Source organism: Amblyraja radiata, chromosome 15 (assembly GCF_010909765.2).
Source record: "Amblyraja radiata isolate CabotCenter1 chromosome 15, sAmbRad1.1.pri, whole genome shotgun sequence".
In the NCBI taxonomy this organism is placed as follows: Eukaryota; Metazoa; Chordata; class Chondrichthyes; order Rajiformes; family Rajidae; genus Amblyraja; species Amblyraja radiata.
This window is the reverse complement of record NC_045970.1, coordinates 8,827,865-8,845,356: the sequence shown is the minus strand read 5'-3', so window position 1 is coordinate 8,845,356 and position 17,492 is coordinate 8,827,865. Positions and strand designations below refer to the sequence as shown.

Sequence of the window (17,492 nt, the reverse complement as noted above, 5' to 3'; positions counted from 1 at the left end):
TGTTAAAAAAAAAAATTCCGTCATCATGTATCTATACACTGTAAATGGCTCGATTCTAATCATATATTGTCTTTCCGCTGACTGGGTCAACATGCAGCAAAAGCTTTTCACTTTAGAAAGGAACTGCAAATGCTGGTTTAAACCGAAGATAGACACAAAATGCAGCGGGAACGGACAGCATGTCTAGATAGAAGGAATGGGTGACGATTCGGGTCGTGACCGTTCTTCAGAGACAATAAACTAAACTTTTGTGTTCTTATCTTTCTGGAGTCAATTAATCGCCCGCTTCTTTTGTGGTATGGCATAGATGAAGCGATCAATGTAACATTGTGGTTTGCATACGTGCCCGGGTTAGCTGCAGGTTGCAGCCACCACAGTAACAATCCGAGCCGCTCCGCTACATTCCCGAGTCTGCGCGTTGTGGTGAAACTAGCGAAGGGGGGGAGGGGGCTTGTTTTGGGGGCGTCACTGTACACATGCGCAGATCTGTGTTCTGGAAATTTCTCTGCTGGCTGGGGTGTTGGTTGTATGGAATAGATCAGGACAAATAATTGTATATTGCTTCAAACATTATATTAAAAAAAGCCGGGGTAGGTTTTCTATCATATTTCCGCTGATTAACAGATACTGAATTGCTACATAACAATCCAACCTTTGAGCTGGAGGTTAAGCGCAGTCACGCTGATGATTTTAGTATGAAAGGATCGAGGCCTGGTCTGTGGTGCCTGTTGACTGAACCAAATCCAAGTAAAAACGTTTAACAGCGCGATTTTTCTATTTGCTGCAGTGACTTCCATCGGCTCCTATAAGCCATGGTGAAGAAGAATACGGTTCCCGATGGGTAAGTATAACCAGACTGATATTAGAAGGATTTAGTTGCAGAACTAAATATTAGGCGAATCCGTGTCTAAAATGTCGGCCACCGGGTAAGTAGGAGGGAATCCGCAGCCATATTAAGCAGCGCTTTAGTACATCTGTTGGTAAGTAAACGATCCCTTCACAATTGTAAGTGTCACACTTACGAGTTTTGCGTTTTTGGAGGATAAATCCCACAAGGTGGTATATTTACGTGTGAATGTCTGTGTGTGTGCGCGTTCAGTGCGCGGTGCAGTGGACTGCTGGTCCTTTCTAATTCATACCATAAACTTCAAGTGCCAAGAAGTAGCATGAAATAAAAGGACTTTGGATCGTCAAGAAATATGAAATGTAACACGTTCTAGATCTTGCATATAAACGTTAAGATTTAATTATTTGGCGTGGAATGACGCCTGAAAGAATTATTAAATGCGTTAATATGCAAGCTGTGGTAGGTCAGATTCACCTGCATAACCTGATGCAGCTTTCCTTTATAAGGATTTGTTAATATCTCGCTGAGATAAAACTAGGATCAGACTATGGTCTAATTGAGAATCAATAAATCTCTAAGCCTTAAGAATTAAGATGTTACTCAAACATCAGCCTTGCCTCAAGATGTCCTGTCCAATGTACCGCTTCCGGCAACAATGATGGCAAAAATGGATTTGCATTGTTATTAATTTGATCGGTTATGTCTAGTTGTGTCAATAACGGATAATTCGGAGACACAAGAGACTGCAGATGGCGCAATGTAGATGATCAAACAATTTACTAGAGGAACTCGTTGGGTTATATCTGTGTGGAGGGTGGTGTTGACATTTTGGATCAACAATCCGTCCTGATGTAGGATTTTGATCCAAAGCGGACAATTTCTTCTTCTCCCTCTCCCAGATGTTACTCAACCTGCTGAGTTCCTCCAGCAGATTGTTTGTTGCAAAGGATAATCCAGAACCTGTGGTCAGTGGCAATCTGCTGGAGGAACTTTTTCATGGCAGAAAGGATGTAAAATTTATACTAAATACTGATCAATCAATATTGAAGTCTTGGAGATGCCTTATGAAAGTTGGAAAAAATTTAAGTAAGAATAAACCAATTGCTTTGAACGGAGCAAGTTGTGTTTATTGCCATGTGCACAAGTACAGTTACCATGAAAATCTTGCTTGCAACAGTATCACAGGCATGTCGACCTGGACAACACACAAAAATAAATTGTGCATAAATGACACACATTCTACAAAAAGACCAAAAAAACACCAAAAATTAATGGAAAAAATGCAATTAGAAAACAAGGCTATGATAAAGTGAGTGTGCGGTCTGCAAAGTTCTGTTGCTGAGGTAAGGTTAGGGTTACATAGAATAACAAAATACAGGATCAAGCTCTTCAGCCCACTATATCCATGCTGAACATGATGCCAAGCTAAACAAATGTCTACGTGATCCATTCCATGTTTATAAATGTGCCTATCTAAAATGCTACTATTGCATCTGCCTTGACCATTCCGGGCAGTGCTTATCAGGCACTCTCCCATTTGTGTGGTTTACCCCACAGATATTTAAATTTTGCTTTCTCACCTTGCAGGTACGCCCTCTAATTTTTGAAATTTGCACCTTTTTTGGGAGGGGTGGTTGGGGGAAGGTTCTGACTGTCCAACTCATCTATACCTCTGTGCAGGAAGGAACTACAGATGCTGGTTTACACCAAAGATAGACACACAAAGCTGGAGTAACTCAGCAGGACAGGCAGAATCTCTGGAAAGGAATGGGTGACGTTTCAGGTCGAGACCCTTCTTCAGACTTTAGTCAGTTTTGGGTCGAGACACTTTCTCAGACTTCAGCATTTTGTGTCTATCTTCCATCTGTGTAGGTACTTCTATCAGGTCTCCATTCAGCCTCTGACGCTCCAGTGACAATTTCCAAGTCTGTTTCCATCCTCTCCTTTCCAGGCAGCATTCTGGTAAGCCTCCTGCACCCTCTCAAATCCTCCACATCCTGTAATGGGGTGACCGGAACAGCACACAATATTTCAAAGGTGGCCTAGACAATGTCGTATAAAACTGCAACGTGACTTTCTGACTCTTGTATTCAATTCCCCGATCGATGAAGGGTTGTGCAGGTTGGTTCTAGAATATGATGTTTGTAGGGAAGTAGCTATTCCTGCTGGTGTACATCTTCGGGCTTCTATACTTCCTGCCTGATGTTGTAAGACAAAGAGGACACTGCTGGGTGTTAGAGATCCTTGGTGATAGATGCTGCCTTCATGAGACAGCACCACGTCGATGGTTTTGGTGGTGGGTAGGGCTGTGCCTGTGATGGACCAGACTGTATCAACCACTCTGCAGCCTCTTGCATTTCTATGTATTGGAGCTGCTGTACCAGGCCATGAGACAACCAGGATAACAGTAATAGTGTAAGGAAAATCAAAGCTATATCAACTACATGGGAAATCTGAGATTGAGGAAATTGAACAAGAAAATGGAACGGAGGCCAAGCATCAGATCAGCCTAAAACTTTTATGGTGATTTACGCTCTGGTGGAAGTGAGCTGTAAGCACGTACTCGTGTCTTATTTGATGCTTACCTATGCTTTTATAACAACATGAACAATAATCAATGTTAACTATTTACCACATTTCTTTGTACTGATGATGATATTTATTTCCCAGAATTTTCTCTCAATTCATTGTCATTTGCTGTAGCTATTAATCCCTTGTTACACAGAAATCTATACTGGAAAATACATCGGTGCATTTTTGTTTTCAACTACAGAACAATATACTTATGCATACAGCCCTTAGCAATTTACTTAAGCATACAGGCCAATTTTATTTGCACAGAAACTATCATAATTAAAAATACTCACTGGATTAATAAATCATAGACTAATATTTAGCAATAGAAATAAGTTAATCGAAAAGAGTTGTTTGAGAGTCCTTTGCACTCTGCTAAGCAAATGATTGAGTTTGCATTTCCAATCAACATTGGATTCACTCATCACATTTGCTGTCGGTTCTCTATTCAGTGTTGTGGTTTTATTCTATGAAATTCTGTCATAATACAGTTTAATTTCAAAGCTTTCATTTACAAAATAACATATTTTACACTCTGGTTCTCCGAAGATACTTATTTGATTGGGAGAAAGTTTAGTAACTTGATCATCTCTTCTAAGTCTAATAGCTCGATTTGTTAAAACATTTTCTGAAAATATTGGTTGTGCACATTACACATTAGCACTCTTGCACATGAGTACAACAACATAATAAGAATCTGAACATCAAAGACAGTGAAAATAAGTTGATGTTTGGTTTTATGCAAATGAAGAGATCTTCAAAATACTGCTATTTTGATAAAATATAATCTGGTAAATACTGAAGGTGCTGTGTCATTAACTCCTAAATGTTAAATGTGCCTCAAAACGGAATAATTTAACCAAAGATTCAATCTTTCCAGATCTTAGTTGAAGTTAGCAACTCTTAAGGACTTGCATTGCATACTATTTCTTTACATCGTCACATTTTCTATTTTACTACTTCACTGCTTTTGCCATCTTTATGAGAAATTATCTTTGACTTGCAATTAAGTGTGAAATGAAATATTAGAAAAACAAACATGTTGCCGATTTCAAGCCACATAAGAAGTTGAATGGATGTGGCAGCCTGTTAGGTAGGTTAACCAATCAATAACAAATAATAAAATTGTGGTAACCATCAGTAACCTCATGGAGGTTACTGAACATAAAATTACATTGAAATTACAAACAAATGAGGGTAACTCTTCCCCATTTCTGTCTTTATACATAATTCCCAATTAATGCAATAAAATGCCTAGAATTTTAGTGCCTAATGCAAACACAGATGTTGCTATTGCCTGTGATTTATTATAAACATTGGCAATGGATATCTGTGTAGGTAACTTGGTTTTCTGAATGTGGTAATCGAGCCAGCTAATTTTGATCCTCTTTCATTGATGTAGATCAACTTCCATTGTTTTATTTTGGTGAAAATTCTACTTTTATAGAACTATCACAAGGATCACTAATAGCATGTTGCACAGTTGTCAATCTGGATGTGGATCATGACATGGACATGTGTAGGAAGGAATTGCAGATGCTGGTTTGCACCGAAGATAGACGCAACTCAGCGGGACAGGCAGCATCTCTGGATAAAAGGAATGGGTGATGTTTCAGGTCGAGACCCTTCTGTAAACTGAGATTCAGGGGAGAGGGCGACAGAGATATGGAAGGATAAGGTGAGAAAACTAGATATCAAAGAGGACGAAGTTCAAGGAAAATGTAAAATTGTTAGCTAGAGGAAGCTGACAACGAAGCATACAAAGATAAAATTTAATCAGGAAGACAGACAGGTCGGAGAACTAGGATGGGGAGGGAAGGAAAGGGTTAATTGAAGTTGGAGGTGTTGTTCCTCTGTCAATCTAGATACGATGGATTGTCAAATGTCCTACAATTTCCCCTAAAACCAAAATCACTATTTGTTTCAAGATCACCGGTATTATTTATTCAAGATTTACTAGTACAAGCAGTAGTGTTTCCCCTGTGTAGGAAGGAACTGCATAAGTTGGTTTAAATCAAGGATAGACACAAAAAGCTGGAGTAACTCAGTGGGTCAGACAGCATCTCTGGAGAAAAGGAATAGGTGATGTTTCTTCTTCAGGGTCTCGACCCGAAACATCACCTATTCCTTTTCTCTAGAGATGCTGCCTGATCCGCTGAGTTACTTTTGTGTATATCGTGGTGTTTTCCGTGATGTATACTTAATTAGTGCTTAATTAGTTTGCTGTTACTTATTAACACCTTTAAATTTGAGGTTCGTGAGTCCACTTCTGCTTTTGTACCTTTAAGTTGGATTTTGATTCAACAATATAAATTTTCTTCTATTTGCAAATGTCAAACATGCTATTAGATGCTGCCATTTTCAGTTTAAACTGCCAGTGCATTCATTTCGCAGTTGCTGTGCTAAACAAATAAGTAATGAATCTTTGCCAAGAATATTGTGCTGACTGTTATGTTTTACAATATTGGAGTAGGAATACTTGATCTCCATGAGAGAATTGTCTTGCATATAGCTTTGACATGTAACATGGCTGTATGTGTAGATATATCAGTTAAAACGCTCACTTCCTGCTGACCTCTAATTGTATCTTGGGACAATTGCTTTCCCCCCAAAGGAATGCCCTAGTGGGCACTCATCCATGCCAACCAAAATGTGCATCAGGGCTAGTAGCATTTGACCCATATCCCTTCAAACCTTTCCCATCCATGCACCTACCCAAATGTGTTTTAAGTGTTGTTATAGTACCCTCCTCAACCATTTACTCAGATGGCTCGTTCCATTTAGGCACCGTCTGTGTGAAAAAAGTTGCCCTTCAGATTAATATTACACCTTAAACCTTGATTCCTCAATCATGGTGGAAAGACTGAGCCTTCATCCAATTTATGCCACTCATGATTTCAATCCCTCGGTCTACTAAGATCTAAGGAATAAATTCATAGCCTGCCCAAATCTCCAAAAAACTCAGGCCTTCAAGTCCTGACAACATCCTCGTAAATAGAAACAAAATGCTGGAGTATCTCAGCGGCAGCATCTCTTGATGGAAGAAATTGGTGATGTTTCGGGTCGAGACTTCTTCAGACTGAGTCAGGGGAGGGTGACACAGAGATAAGAAAGGGTAACGTGTGAAAACGAGATAAAAATAGATGAAATTCCAGGAAAATGTAGAATTAAATCATTGTTAGCTAGGAGAAGGTGACAACAAAGCAAACATAAAATGTAATCGGGGACAGTCAGACTGGTGGGAGAACTGGGAAGGAGAGGGATGGAGAGAGAGGGAAGCAAGGATTACTTGAAGTTAGCGAAGTCAATATTCATAGTGCTGAGGTGTAAGTTGTTCAAGCGAAATATGAGGTGCCGTTCCTTCAATTTGCGCTGGGCCTCACTCTAACATTGGAGGAGGCCCAGGACAGAAAGGTCAGTGTGGGGAATGGGAGGGGGAATTCAGTGTTCAGCAACCGGGAGATCGGGTAGGTTTGAGCGGATTGAGCGGAGGTGTTCAGGGAAACAATCATCAAGCCTGCGCTTGGTCTTGCCGATGTATAGCAGTCCACACGAGGAACAGTGAATACAGTAGATGAGGTTGTAGGTGGTGTAAGTGAATGTCTGCCTCACCTGAAAAGACTGTTGGGGTCCTTCCTCTCTCGAACTCCACTGCGTAATTGATCTTTTAATGATAATTTATTATCATAAATCTCTTCTGCACTCTTTCCCACTGGACGGCATCACTGGTAACCAAAACTGAACACAACACGCCAAGTGCATCCTGTACAACTGCAACATTGCATTCCAACCTATATTATTCCCTTACTGATAAAGGCTAGCATGATGGAAATCAGCTTTACCTGTGTTGCCACCTTCGGGGAACTATGTACTTGTATGCCTAGGACCTGCAGTTCTACAACACTCCCCAGGATTCTATCATTCATTGTGAAGGTCCTGTCCTGATTTGACTTCCCTAAATGTAATACCTTGCAGTTCTCTTGAGTTAAACTCAATTTGCTGCTCCCACTTACCCAGCTGACTTACTAACCATGCCTTGTATGTTCTCATGCAAATTATTGATACAGATGATATACTGCAACTAACCCCTGAGGCACACCATTAGTTACAGACCTCCACTCTGGCAAAACAACTTTCCACCATCTACCATCAACCAATGATGTAGCCAATTAGTTTGCTCTTTCTGGATCCCATGCAATCTGACATTTCTGAGCAGTCTATTATGGGAAACTTTATCAAAAGCCTTGATAAAATCCATAAAGACTGCATCTACAGCCTTGCCCTAATCCACCTTCTTGGTTACTTAAATAAAGTTACATTAAATTCAAACACAAATCCAAGGTGACTAGTCTAATCACCCCATCGCTCCGGCAACTTGCCTACCACAGATGTTCGACTCATTGGTCTATAGTTCCAGGTTTTTATTTGCAGCACTTCTTGAATAACGGCACAACATTAGCCGCCTTCCAGTTCTTTGGCACCTCACCCATGGGTAATCTTGCGTTTTCTTCTTGCGTATGGCGTCATTTTGCAAGTCCTTAAGAGTTGCTAACCAACTAAGATCTGAAAAGATTGAATCTTTGGTTAAATTATTCAGTTTTGAGGCACACCGATTTAACATTTAGGAGTTAATGACATGGCACCTTCAGTATTTACCAGATTATATTTTATCAAATTAGCGGTACTTTGAAGATCTCTTCATTTAGATATAACTAAACATCAAGACTTATTTTCACTGTCTTTGATGTTCAGGTCCATATTATGTTGTTGTACTCAAGTGCAAGAGTACTATTGTGTAATGTGCACAACCAATATTTTCAGAAAAGTTTTAAACAAATCGAGCTATTATACTTTATAATGACGATGCATATATTTTACCTGGATTCCCATAATTTATTCCCTATCCTGCAGTGTTCTTGGGTGTACCCGATCAGGCTCTAGAGATTTAGCTGCCTTCGTACTTTTAAAATGTCTATACCACCTCTACTGTAATGCAGACCATCTCCAAGACATCCCCATTAACTTTCCCATGTTCCCTAGTCTTCATTTCATTCTTCACCATATAGGCTATTGAACTGATGAATTAGATATTCCATTGTTTTCCGATTCTGCCTTTAGAATTGGAATAATAATAATAATAATAAATTTTATTTAATGGGCGCCTTTCAGACATCTCAAGGACACCTTACATAGATTAATAGGAATAAAAACATATAATTAGAATAAAATAAGTAATAAAGACATCACAGAGACACAAATTAAAAACAGAATTCAGTCCAAAAACAGAAAATCAAAAACACAATGTGAAGAGAGAGCAGCGGCAGCCAAAGCGCGCCAGCGTCCACTCTGCATACAGGTGCACAACAGTTCCGGAAACCGAAAAGCTCCGAAAACCGGACATTTTTTCCAGGATGTCGTCTGCACACCAAAGCTCGCGTTTGGCGCCAAACATGACCCGAAACGACCCACGGTCAACCCAGGCCTGTACTACTGTAGCGGCTGCCTCCTCCCCGGAGACCGGGGAGACACTTAAACATCTGTAAATCATTGCTTAAATGTTAGTCAGTTAGTTTGGAGGGCTTTTATGTGAAGAAGGGGGGGGGGGGGGGGGGGGGGGTGAAGGGGGAAACTTTAATTCTTAGTCCCCTACCTGGTCGGAGAGGCGGGGAGCGGGCAATGCCTTACCGGGTCGCCGTGCAGTAAGCTCCGGAGCGCTGTGGCTGCGCGGCGCTCCAAATCCAGCGCGGCCCGCGGCCGGACTCCCGCAGCCCCAGCTCCACGATGTGTGTCGGCGGCCACAGCGCTCCGGAGCTTACCGCACGGCGACCCAGTAAGGCATTGTCCGCTCCCCGCTGGTATTCCAGCGCTGCGACGCCGCCGACTCACAACATCGCGGAGCTGGGGCTGCGGGCGTCCGGCCGCGGGCCGTGCTGGATTTTAAGAGCCGTGCAGCCAGGGGTAGAGTTGCCGGGGTCGGAGCTCCAACCGGCGCCGCCCGCGGCCGGACGCCCGCAGTCCCCAGCTCCGCGATGTTGGGAGTCGGCAGCCACAGCGCTCCGGAGCTTACTGCACGGCGACCCGGTAAGGCATTGCCCGCTCCCCGCCTCTCCGACCAGGTAGGGGACTAAGAATTAAAGTTTCCCCCTTCACCCCCCCCCCCCCCCACATAAAATCCCTCCACCACTAACTGACTAACATTTAAGCAATGATTCCCTGGTCTCCGGGGAGGAGGCAGCCGCTCCAGACTTTTCAAGCCGCCCACGCCACCTACCTAATCTACGCTAAAAATCTTCCATTCGGAAATCCGAAAAATTCCGAAATCCGAGAAGTGTCTGGTCCCAAGGCTTTCGGATAAAAGGTTGTGCACCTGTAGTAGATATTTTGTGAATGTTGCAGGTGCTTGATCATAATTTTAATAAAAGGCACATTTAAGTAAAGGAACAAAATTATACAACAACTTCAGTCTTTTTTTGGAATATTTTTTCAAATCGAACATCAATATGTCTGAGGTATGTTTGCTTGGGCAGTAAAGTATGTTTTTGAATCAATAAAGGTTAGTGCTAAGGGGTGTAGTTTTTCGATATCTGAATGAATTTTGATGCTGAAGAAATTTAGATTAAATCTAGAAGTTGCTGAGCAGTACTGTTTTTGTCTGCGTGAAATAGTAAGCATCATTGGAGACAGTTTGCTTACCGAGACAGATTGTACATTTTAGACTTGTTTATTTATAATCTTGAGCTGATCGTGAGCAATTTGGTATTACTGGACATTTTAGATTTTACGCAGCTGCTTCCTGTTTGGACATATTGGGTATCTGTAACTAGTGCCTGTACGAAAGTATGTGCATTTTATTTACTACAGCAATTGCTACTTTAAAGGTACTTTGGTTTTGAAGCATTTTAAAATATTGTGAAATAAACGTCGAACTCCTTTTTGAATGTAATATATTAACAAAATACTTTGTAGAATAAAATTGCACGTTAAAATTCTTCCACTAGCATTTTGATCTGTTAATTTGATTCTCCACGTTGGATTTTTCTGTCGTTAAATTTATTTGTTGTGCACAACATAGAAAATACATGGCTTTTTCAGAATATGAAATATTGCAGTTCTGGTGATTAATCTTTCTAGTAAACCTGATATGTATATCATCTGGTGCCCATTTATGGGTTACTTAACCAGATTCAAAGTTAATGCCATGCAAAAGAACAATTCCCAATGTCGACAATCGGTATCAAAAGCCATATAATAATCTGCAAACCATAGCCTGCTAGAGGCATAATTAATTTTGGACTGCCTATTTGAATTTTTATTTAATTGGGTTGTCAAAATTTAATTTGAGGAAGTTTTTAAAAAGCTGGTGATTTTGCCTCCTGTGGTCAGTGGGGTCAAATTAAATGTATCTAGAAGTTGTGTAATTTATATTTGGAAAACCATTGGCTGCCTGAAGTATGTATTTTCTGAATTTGTGCACTGTATTGTAAATATATGGAATGTGCTGGAATTCCTGGACATTCTATAAATTCAGCTGAGGAGCTTGATGTACTCCAAATTTGGCTGACATACAGCAGATTTATTCTATCAGCTGTATCTAATATGATACAATTGATTCCAAGAGGGTTTCTGACAATTTAAAAAGGTAAGTTTAGCTAAGTATTTATTTAATAATTTCACTTTGCTTTTTAATGGCAGTCTAATATTTAAATCAATTTCAACTGAAATGTCTGATTAACGGTCATTTAGTGACAGTGAAACAGACCTTTATTAGCAGGTTGTTGCAGGGCCAATGTTGGAAACTCCATGGCGACAAATGGATATTTGGACGCTGGAGGACTTGCCTGAACAGCGGATCAAGTCTGCACAATCTAGTCCGTTATCGATATTTGTGCGACTTGTAGGTTTAGAGTCAATACTGTCTGAAGGTCAGATTCAAGAATTAAAGATGATGAAGTTGAGTGCCACGTTAAGAGTAATGATGCAATCAGATTTGTTTGAGCCAGATATATTTGGAGCAAGTAAACACATTTTCAGAAGGTTAATGCTTTCAATTTTAATTGGGGAAAACTCTGTATCTTCCTCTATTTTCTCAACCACAAATGTTTTTATTTGTTTCTGTGGCATGACAATCATCATTCAATCAAATCAATTCCCACGTTGTACATCTTGACAATGTCATATTCAATTGCAAAATTTGGTTGCCTTGTTTTTTTTCTTTTTTTTGTTTTAAATGCTCATTAGAAATAACATGCCAATTGCCATCCTAATTTAGAGTATCTGATCACGTTATTTGTCTTGAATGGAAGTATCTACCAAAATTATCTAAATATCAATGTTTTAGCATTTCTTGCTTTTTTGAAAATGTTGTTTATCAAATCTTTTATTAACAATGGATTACTTCAAACATCACATTCGACAATGACAAATTGATGTAGGTTGTTTGGTTATGGCCTCTTTATGCTCTTGCAGATCTACTATCTTTGTATAGCAGGGAGATTTGGCCATTCTTGAGTAGCTGAAGTCAGAATACTGTATTCAAAGAATTTGTGAATTTTTTTGAAGATCAAAATAATCCATCAAAATTAATCCACTGAAACATAGTTTATCAAAATTATTAGTCTCATTACTTTCACTGATACGCTTAAAATTCCACACTGATTTATGCACAATTTCCAATAAATTATCTTACAGTAAACAAAGTAATGTCTCTGACTGCCGTATTCACTAATTCATGGAACTAACATTTACTTTCTGCAATTGGTTATTTAAAATCGACTGCAACTTTTCTTTTTGCAATCTGTGCCTCTGACTTAATGCTTCTTGACAAATTTGAAATTTGTTTGTAACACTTATTCAGTTATCCCTGGTTCTGGGATCTTGTTTCAACCCTGCTCAAGTCTACCAAAACACAGACATAGAAAATGCTGATGCACTCAACCAGTTAAGCAGTATTTGTGGGGAGAGAAATAGTTGACTTTTCAAGTAAAGGACCCTTCCCCAGAACTGGCAACGTGGGGATAAAAGTCACATGTTTTAACATGTTAGAAGAAAGTATGCATGGGGGGCAACTGGAACTGCAAAGAGGCAGAACAAATCAAGGCCGACAACAGATTACCTTAAGCAAGGGGGTTCCATGGTAGGCAAATTGTTGGATTGAGTTAGGTGTGAGCCCAAGGGGGATAAATAGTTGCAAACTGTGGGGGTGGGGGTGGGGGTGGGGGGAGGAGAAGAGGGGAAACTGGTGCAAAGTCAGCCAAGGTTTAGGGGGTAAAGTTGGTGAGGGGGAAGGTAGGTATTTGTCCGTTATCTATAATTGGAGAATTCAACGTTCATACCATTGGGTTGTAAACTACCCAAGTTCAATATGAGATGCTGTTTCTCCAGTTTGCATCTGGCCTCGCTCTGGCAATGGAGGTGGTCCAGATTAGAAAGGCCAGTAGGGAAAGGGGAGTTAAAATGGTCAGCAACCCAGAGATTCGTAGGCCTTTGCGGACAGAGCATAAGTGTTCAGCGAAACAGTTGCCGAGTCTACGCTTGGTCTCGCCAATGTACAGGAGTCCATGTCGGGAATACTGGAGGAAGTAAATGAGGTTCGAGGTGGTGCATGTGAACCTCTGTCTTGCCTGGAAGGATTGCTGTGGTCCCTGGATGTAGTTGAGCGAGGAGGTATTACATCTCCTCATTGAAGTACAATGAAGCACATTGAAGTACTTGGGAGGGAGTAGTTTGGGTGGGAAAGGATGAGTAAACAAAGGAATTGCAAGGGACTGGTCTCTGCGGAAGGTGGTAAAGGGTGTGAAGATGTGATTAGTGGCGGGATCACGTTGGAGGTGATGGAAACACGAGAGGGTGATGTGGAGGCTGGTGGAGTGAATTTTGAGGACATGGGGAACTGGCCTTGTTGCGTCTGGGGAGAGGGAGCAAGAGCAGAACCATGGGATGCAGATGAAAAGCTAATAAGGGAGGGAACCACACCTTGGTTCACTCGTTTCCTTTCCCTCTCCCCCACCCGCCTTGCTTCCCCCCACCTGCCTACTTTTTCCCCTTAACCTTGGTTGACATTGCACCAGTGTCACCCCCCCACTACTAAAAGTCCGTTAACTACCTTGATAGTTTGCAACCATGGAGCCCTCTTGGGCTCGCTCCGGACTCAATCCAACAAGTTGCCTATCAGGGAACAATGTCGCCTGTGGTAATCAGTGACAGCCTTAATTTGTCCTGCCTCTCTTCGCTTCTCGCTTTTTTTCCCTAATTAGTGTAAAGATGGGGTTTAACCCGAAACGTCACCTATCCATTTTCTCCAGAGATAATGCCTGACACTCCACCATTTTGCATTTATCTTTGGTATAAACTAGCATCAGCAGTTCCTTTTTATTACATTAACATATGTTTTTTTTTGTGTGTGCAAGAACAGGAAATGTCTAGACCAGGGATATCTACGTATCCAAACTTTTAAAAATTGACTGAAAGGGGATTGGGAAAGAATGAAACAAAGATATGGCCCAATCTGTGGAGAGAAACAGGCGTGAGTTCAAGGAAGTTACTGTCTGAAATTGTTAAATGTAACATGTCCTAGTGAGAAGATGAGATCAAGTTATAGGAGTAGAATTAGGCCATTCAGCCCATCAAGTCTACACTGCCATTCAATGATGGCTGATCTATCTTTCCCTCTCAACCCCATCTCCTGCCTTCTCCCCTTAACCCCTGACAACTGTACCAAAAGTCTATCTATCTCTGCCTTATAAATATCCATAGACTTGGCCTCCATACCCTTCTGTGGCAATGAATTCCACAGATTCACCACCCTCCAACTAAAGAAATTCCTCCTCATCTTCCGAAAGGAATGTCCTTTTACTCCGAGGCTGTGACCTCTGGTCCTAGACTCTCCCACTCGTGGAAACATCCCCTCCACATCCACTCTAGGCAAGTAGAGGCAGGTGGCTCATTTGTCAATTAAACAAAGATGTTGGGCTTCCATTGAGCATCATTGAAACAATGTAAGGTAGACAAAAGTGCTGGAGAAACTCAACGGAAACGTTGCCTATTTCCTTCGCTCCATAGATGCTGCCGCACCCGCTGAGTTTCTCCAGCACTTTTGTCTACCTTCGATTTTCCAGCATCTGCAGTTTCTTCTTAAACATTGAAACGACGTATACTGAGCATGGGGTGAAGAACAGAGAATTCGTTTTAGGTGTAGGAAAGAACTGCAGCTGCTGGTTTAAATCAAAGGTAGACACAAATGCTGGAGTAACTCAGCGGGACAGGCAGCATCTCTGCTTGTGATCAGGTGATTAGAAGCTGGGAGTCATGCTTATGGACTGGAGTGATAGTTGAGCTTAATCATATCGAAGCATGGAGCAAAATACATTTAAATTGTGAAAAACAAATGTAGAGTTTGCATGGTTATAATTTACCTTGTAAATTTATGACTGCATTTGTGTCAAAGTATTATCTTATTAATAATTAGTAGATTGATTCAGTGAAAACTTGGGCAATGATAATATATTTTTCAAGAAATCTGATTTATTGCTATAGTGTGCAATAGAGAGCACATCAGCTATAGTTATTGAGCTGACTGGATATCATGTTAACCTTTTTAATTTTGAGGGGGGGCGAATTCAATTGGGCATCAAGTCAATAATACTATGAATTGAATTGAATTGACTGAATTGAATACCTTTATTGTCATTCAGACCTTACGGTCTGAACGAAATTTCGTGCCTGCAGTCATACATACAATCATACAATAATAAACAACAATAAACACAAATTAACATCCACCACAGTGTATCCTCCAAGCACCTCCTCACTGTGGTGGAAACAAAAATCTTAGAGTTACTATCTCTTCCCTCCTCTTCTCCCTCTGCGCTGAGGCGATTCCCCACCGGGCGATGGTACAAACAGTCCCGCGGCTCACCCAACCCCGCAAACGGGCCGGTTCAAACACCGCGGCCCGGGGGTGGTCAAAGCTGCCGCCCTCCAGTCCAGCACACGCAGCCACTGGCCCGCGGCTGAACCCCAGACGCCGCCAGAACGTTCCAGCCCCGAGCCGGATCGCCCTCACGTGAGTACCGTTCTCCCTTGGGCTGGGCCACTCCGACGGGAGCGCCGTTCTCCCTCCGGCTGGGCCACTCCGATGGGAGCGCCGTTCTCCCTCGGGCTGGGCCACTCCGACGGGAGTACCGTTCTCCCTCGGGCTGAGCCACTCCGACGGGAGCGCCGTTCTCCCTCGGGCTGGGCCACTCCGACGGGAGCGCCGTTCTCCCTCGGGCTGGGCCACTCCGACGGGAGCGCCGTTCTCCCTTGGGCTGGGCCACTCCGACGGGAGCGCCGTTCTCCCTCGGGCTGGGCCACTCCGACGGGAGCGCCGTTCTCCCTTGGGCTGGGCCACTCCGACGGGAGTCCCGTTCTCCCTTGGGCTGGGCCACTCCGACGGGAGCGCCGTTCTCCCTCCGGCTGGGCCACTCCGACGGGAGCGCCGTTCTCCCTTGGGCTGGGCCACTCCGACGGGAGTCCCGTTCTCCATCGGGCTGGGCCACTCCGACGGGAGCGCCGTTCTCCCTTGGGCTGGGTCACTCCGACGGGCCACAGCCCCTCACGGGAGAGTCTCAGCCCCTCGCCAGGCCGCACTCACGAGAGCGCAGTTCCAGCCCCGGGCTGGGCCACCCTCACGGGAGCGAGCCCAGGGCAAGTCCTGTCAGCTGCCTCCAGAGTCCCGAGGTCGCCGGCTCCGCCATTAGGCCTCAGCGTAGACGGAGGCAGATAAGGGGGATACGACAAAAAGGTCGTATTCCCCCCGAAGGGAGAGACAGCAAGCCCCGTTTCACCCCCCCCCCCACATAAACACAACCTAAAAACCAAAAACGTTACTAGACAAAACGAAAAAAAACAACACAAAAAAGTAAAAGACAAACGGACTACAGGCGAGCCGCAGCCGTTCCCAGCGCCGCCACTGGTGATCTTAAAAAAAAAATGTGAAACTTTCAAATGGCAGCAACAGAGCTTCAACAACCTTTGCTTTCATATGTGAATTATTTGTAGTGTATATTTTGACTTTACAGGAGGATTTTATGCCAGGAAATACTTTTCCAGGTTGTACGATCACTGCCAAAGGCAATGGAAAGAAAGAAAGGAAGAACCAGGAAAAGATCTACCACTTTTTTACCTTTGTTGGGATTTTGAGTCCATGCACCTTCCTTCTGTTGGAAAATGTATCCAAATAGAACTGGTTTATTTGAATGCCAGTGACCTATTTGCAAGGCAAGATACTTTTACTTCAAGGATATTGTCCAGATTTTTGATGAAGTAAGTTGCTTTGTTGGAAAGCATTGCACATGACAGGTTCTTGATTCGTCGGATGACGTTCTTGATTCGTCGGCCATTTTTGATCACGAAGGTCTATACACTGGATCTTAATGAAATGAATCAAGGGGACATGAATATACTTGCAAATGAATAGCAGGAATTGGACAATTAGCCATCTTTGAGCCTGCTCTGCCATTCACTAGATCATGGCTGATATGATTCCAACCTCAGCTTGACATTTCCTATGTCCTATGAATGACGGTTTCAAAGAAAATTTCATTCTGTCTTGAATTTTTTTTTAAACCGTGACCCCCCCCCCCCCCACTCTAGATTCTCCATGAGAAAGTATCCACTTCACATTAACCCTGTTGGCTCTCATCAGGGTCGTCTGTAGCGTCGTGTGCTGGTACAGGTCAGCCACTAATTTTCCGGCAACTAGTGGTCTGGTCCGGTCCCCCAAAAATGTTCCTAGGTTGAGTGAGGTGGCCGACTCTGACCTCATTGGGACTTCCGTGCTGAATGGCGAGTCAGAATTGCCTCCTGCGACTGGGTCACTGGTACTCTTTGCAGGCTGGCATTCTGACCCCCAAGGCTGTGACCTCTGTTGATCTGACAAAATGGACAATCCAGAAAATATGTGTTGCACCTGTGGTGATATTCCCCATTCTTTGATTTAAGAAGCCTTATGTTGACTTCTCCCATTGCTTTCAAGCTAAAAAACCTGCAACCATTGGAGGAAAGGGGAATCGAAAGTAACACATCTGGAAAT

General features: G+C 42.5%; 1 protein-coding gene across 2 annotated transcripts in view; it reads left to right on the top strand.

Annotated features, from left to right (window-relative positions):
* The first annotated feature begins 480 nt into the window (after positions 1-480).
* The window catches only part of LOC116981015 (RNA/RNP complex-1-interacting phosphatase-like), a 49,054-nt gene continuing 32,042 nt past the window's right edge, over positions 481-17,492 (top strand). Inside the window, exons 1-2 of one of the 2 annotated variants that reach the window (XM_033033617.1) lie at positions 481-590; positions 788-841. In XM_033033617.1, the coding sequence (XP_032889508.1) occupies positions 813-841 (29 nt within the window). In that variant the 5' untranslated portion in view covers positions 481-590; positions 788-812. The remainder of the gene's footprint in view (positions 591-787; positions 842-17,492) is intronic. The other variant, XM_033033618.1, reaches the window with a different exon arrangement.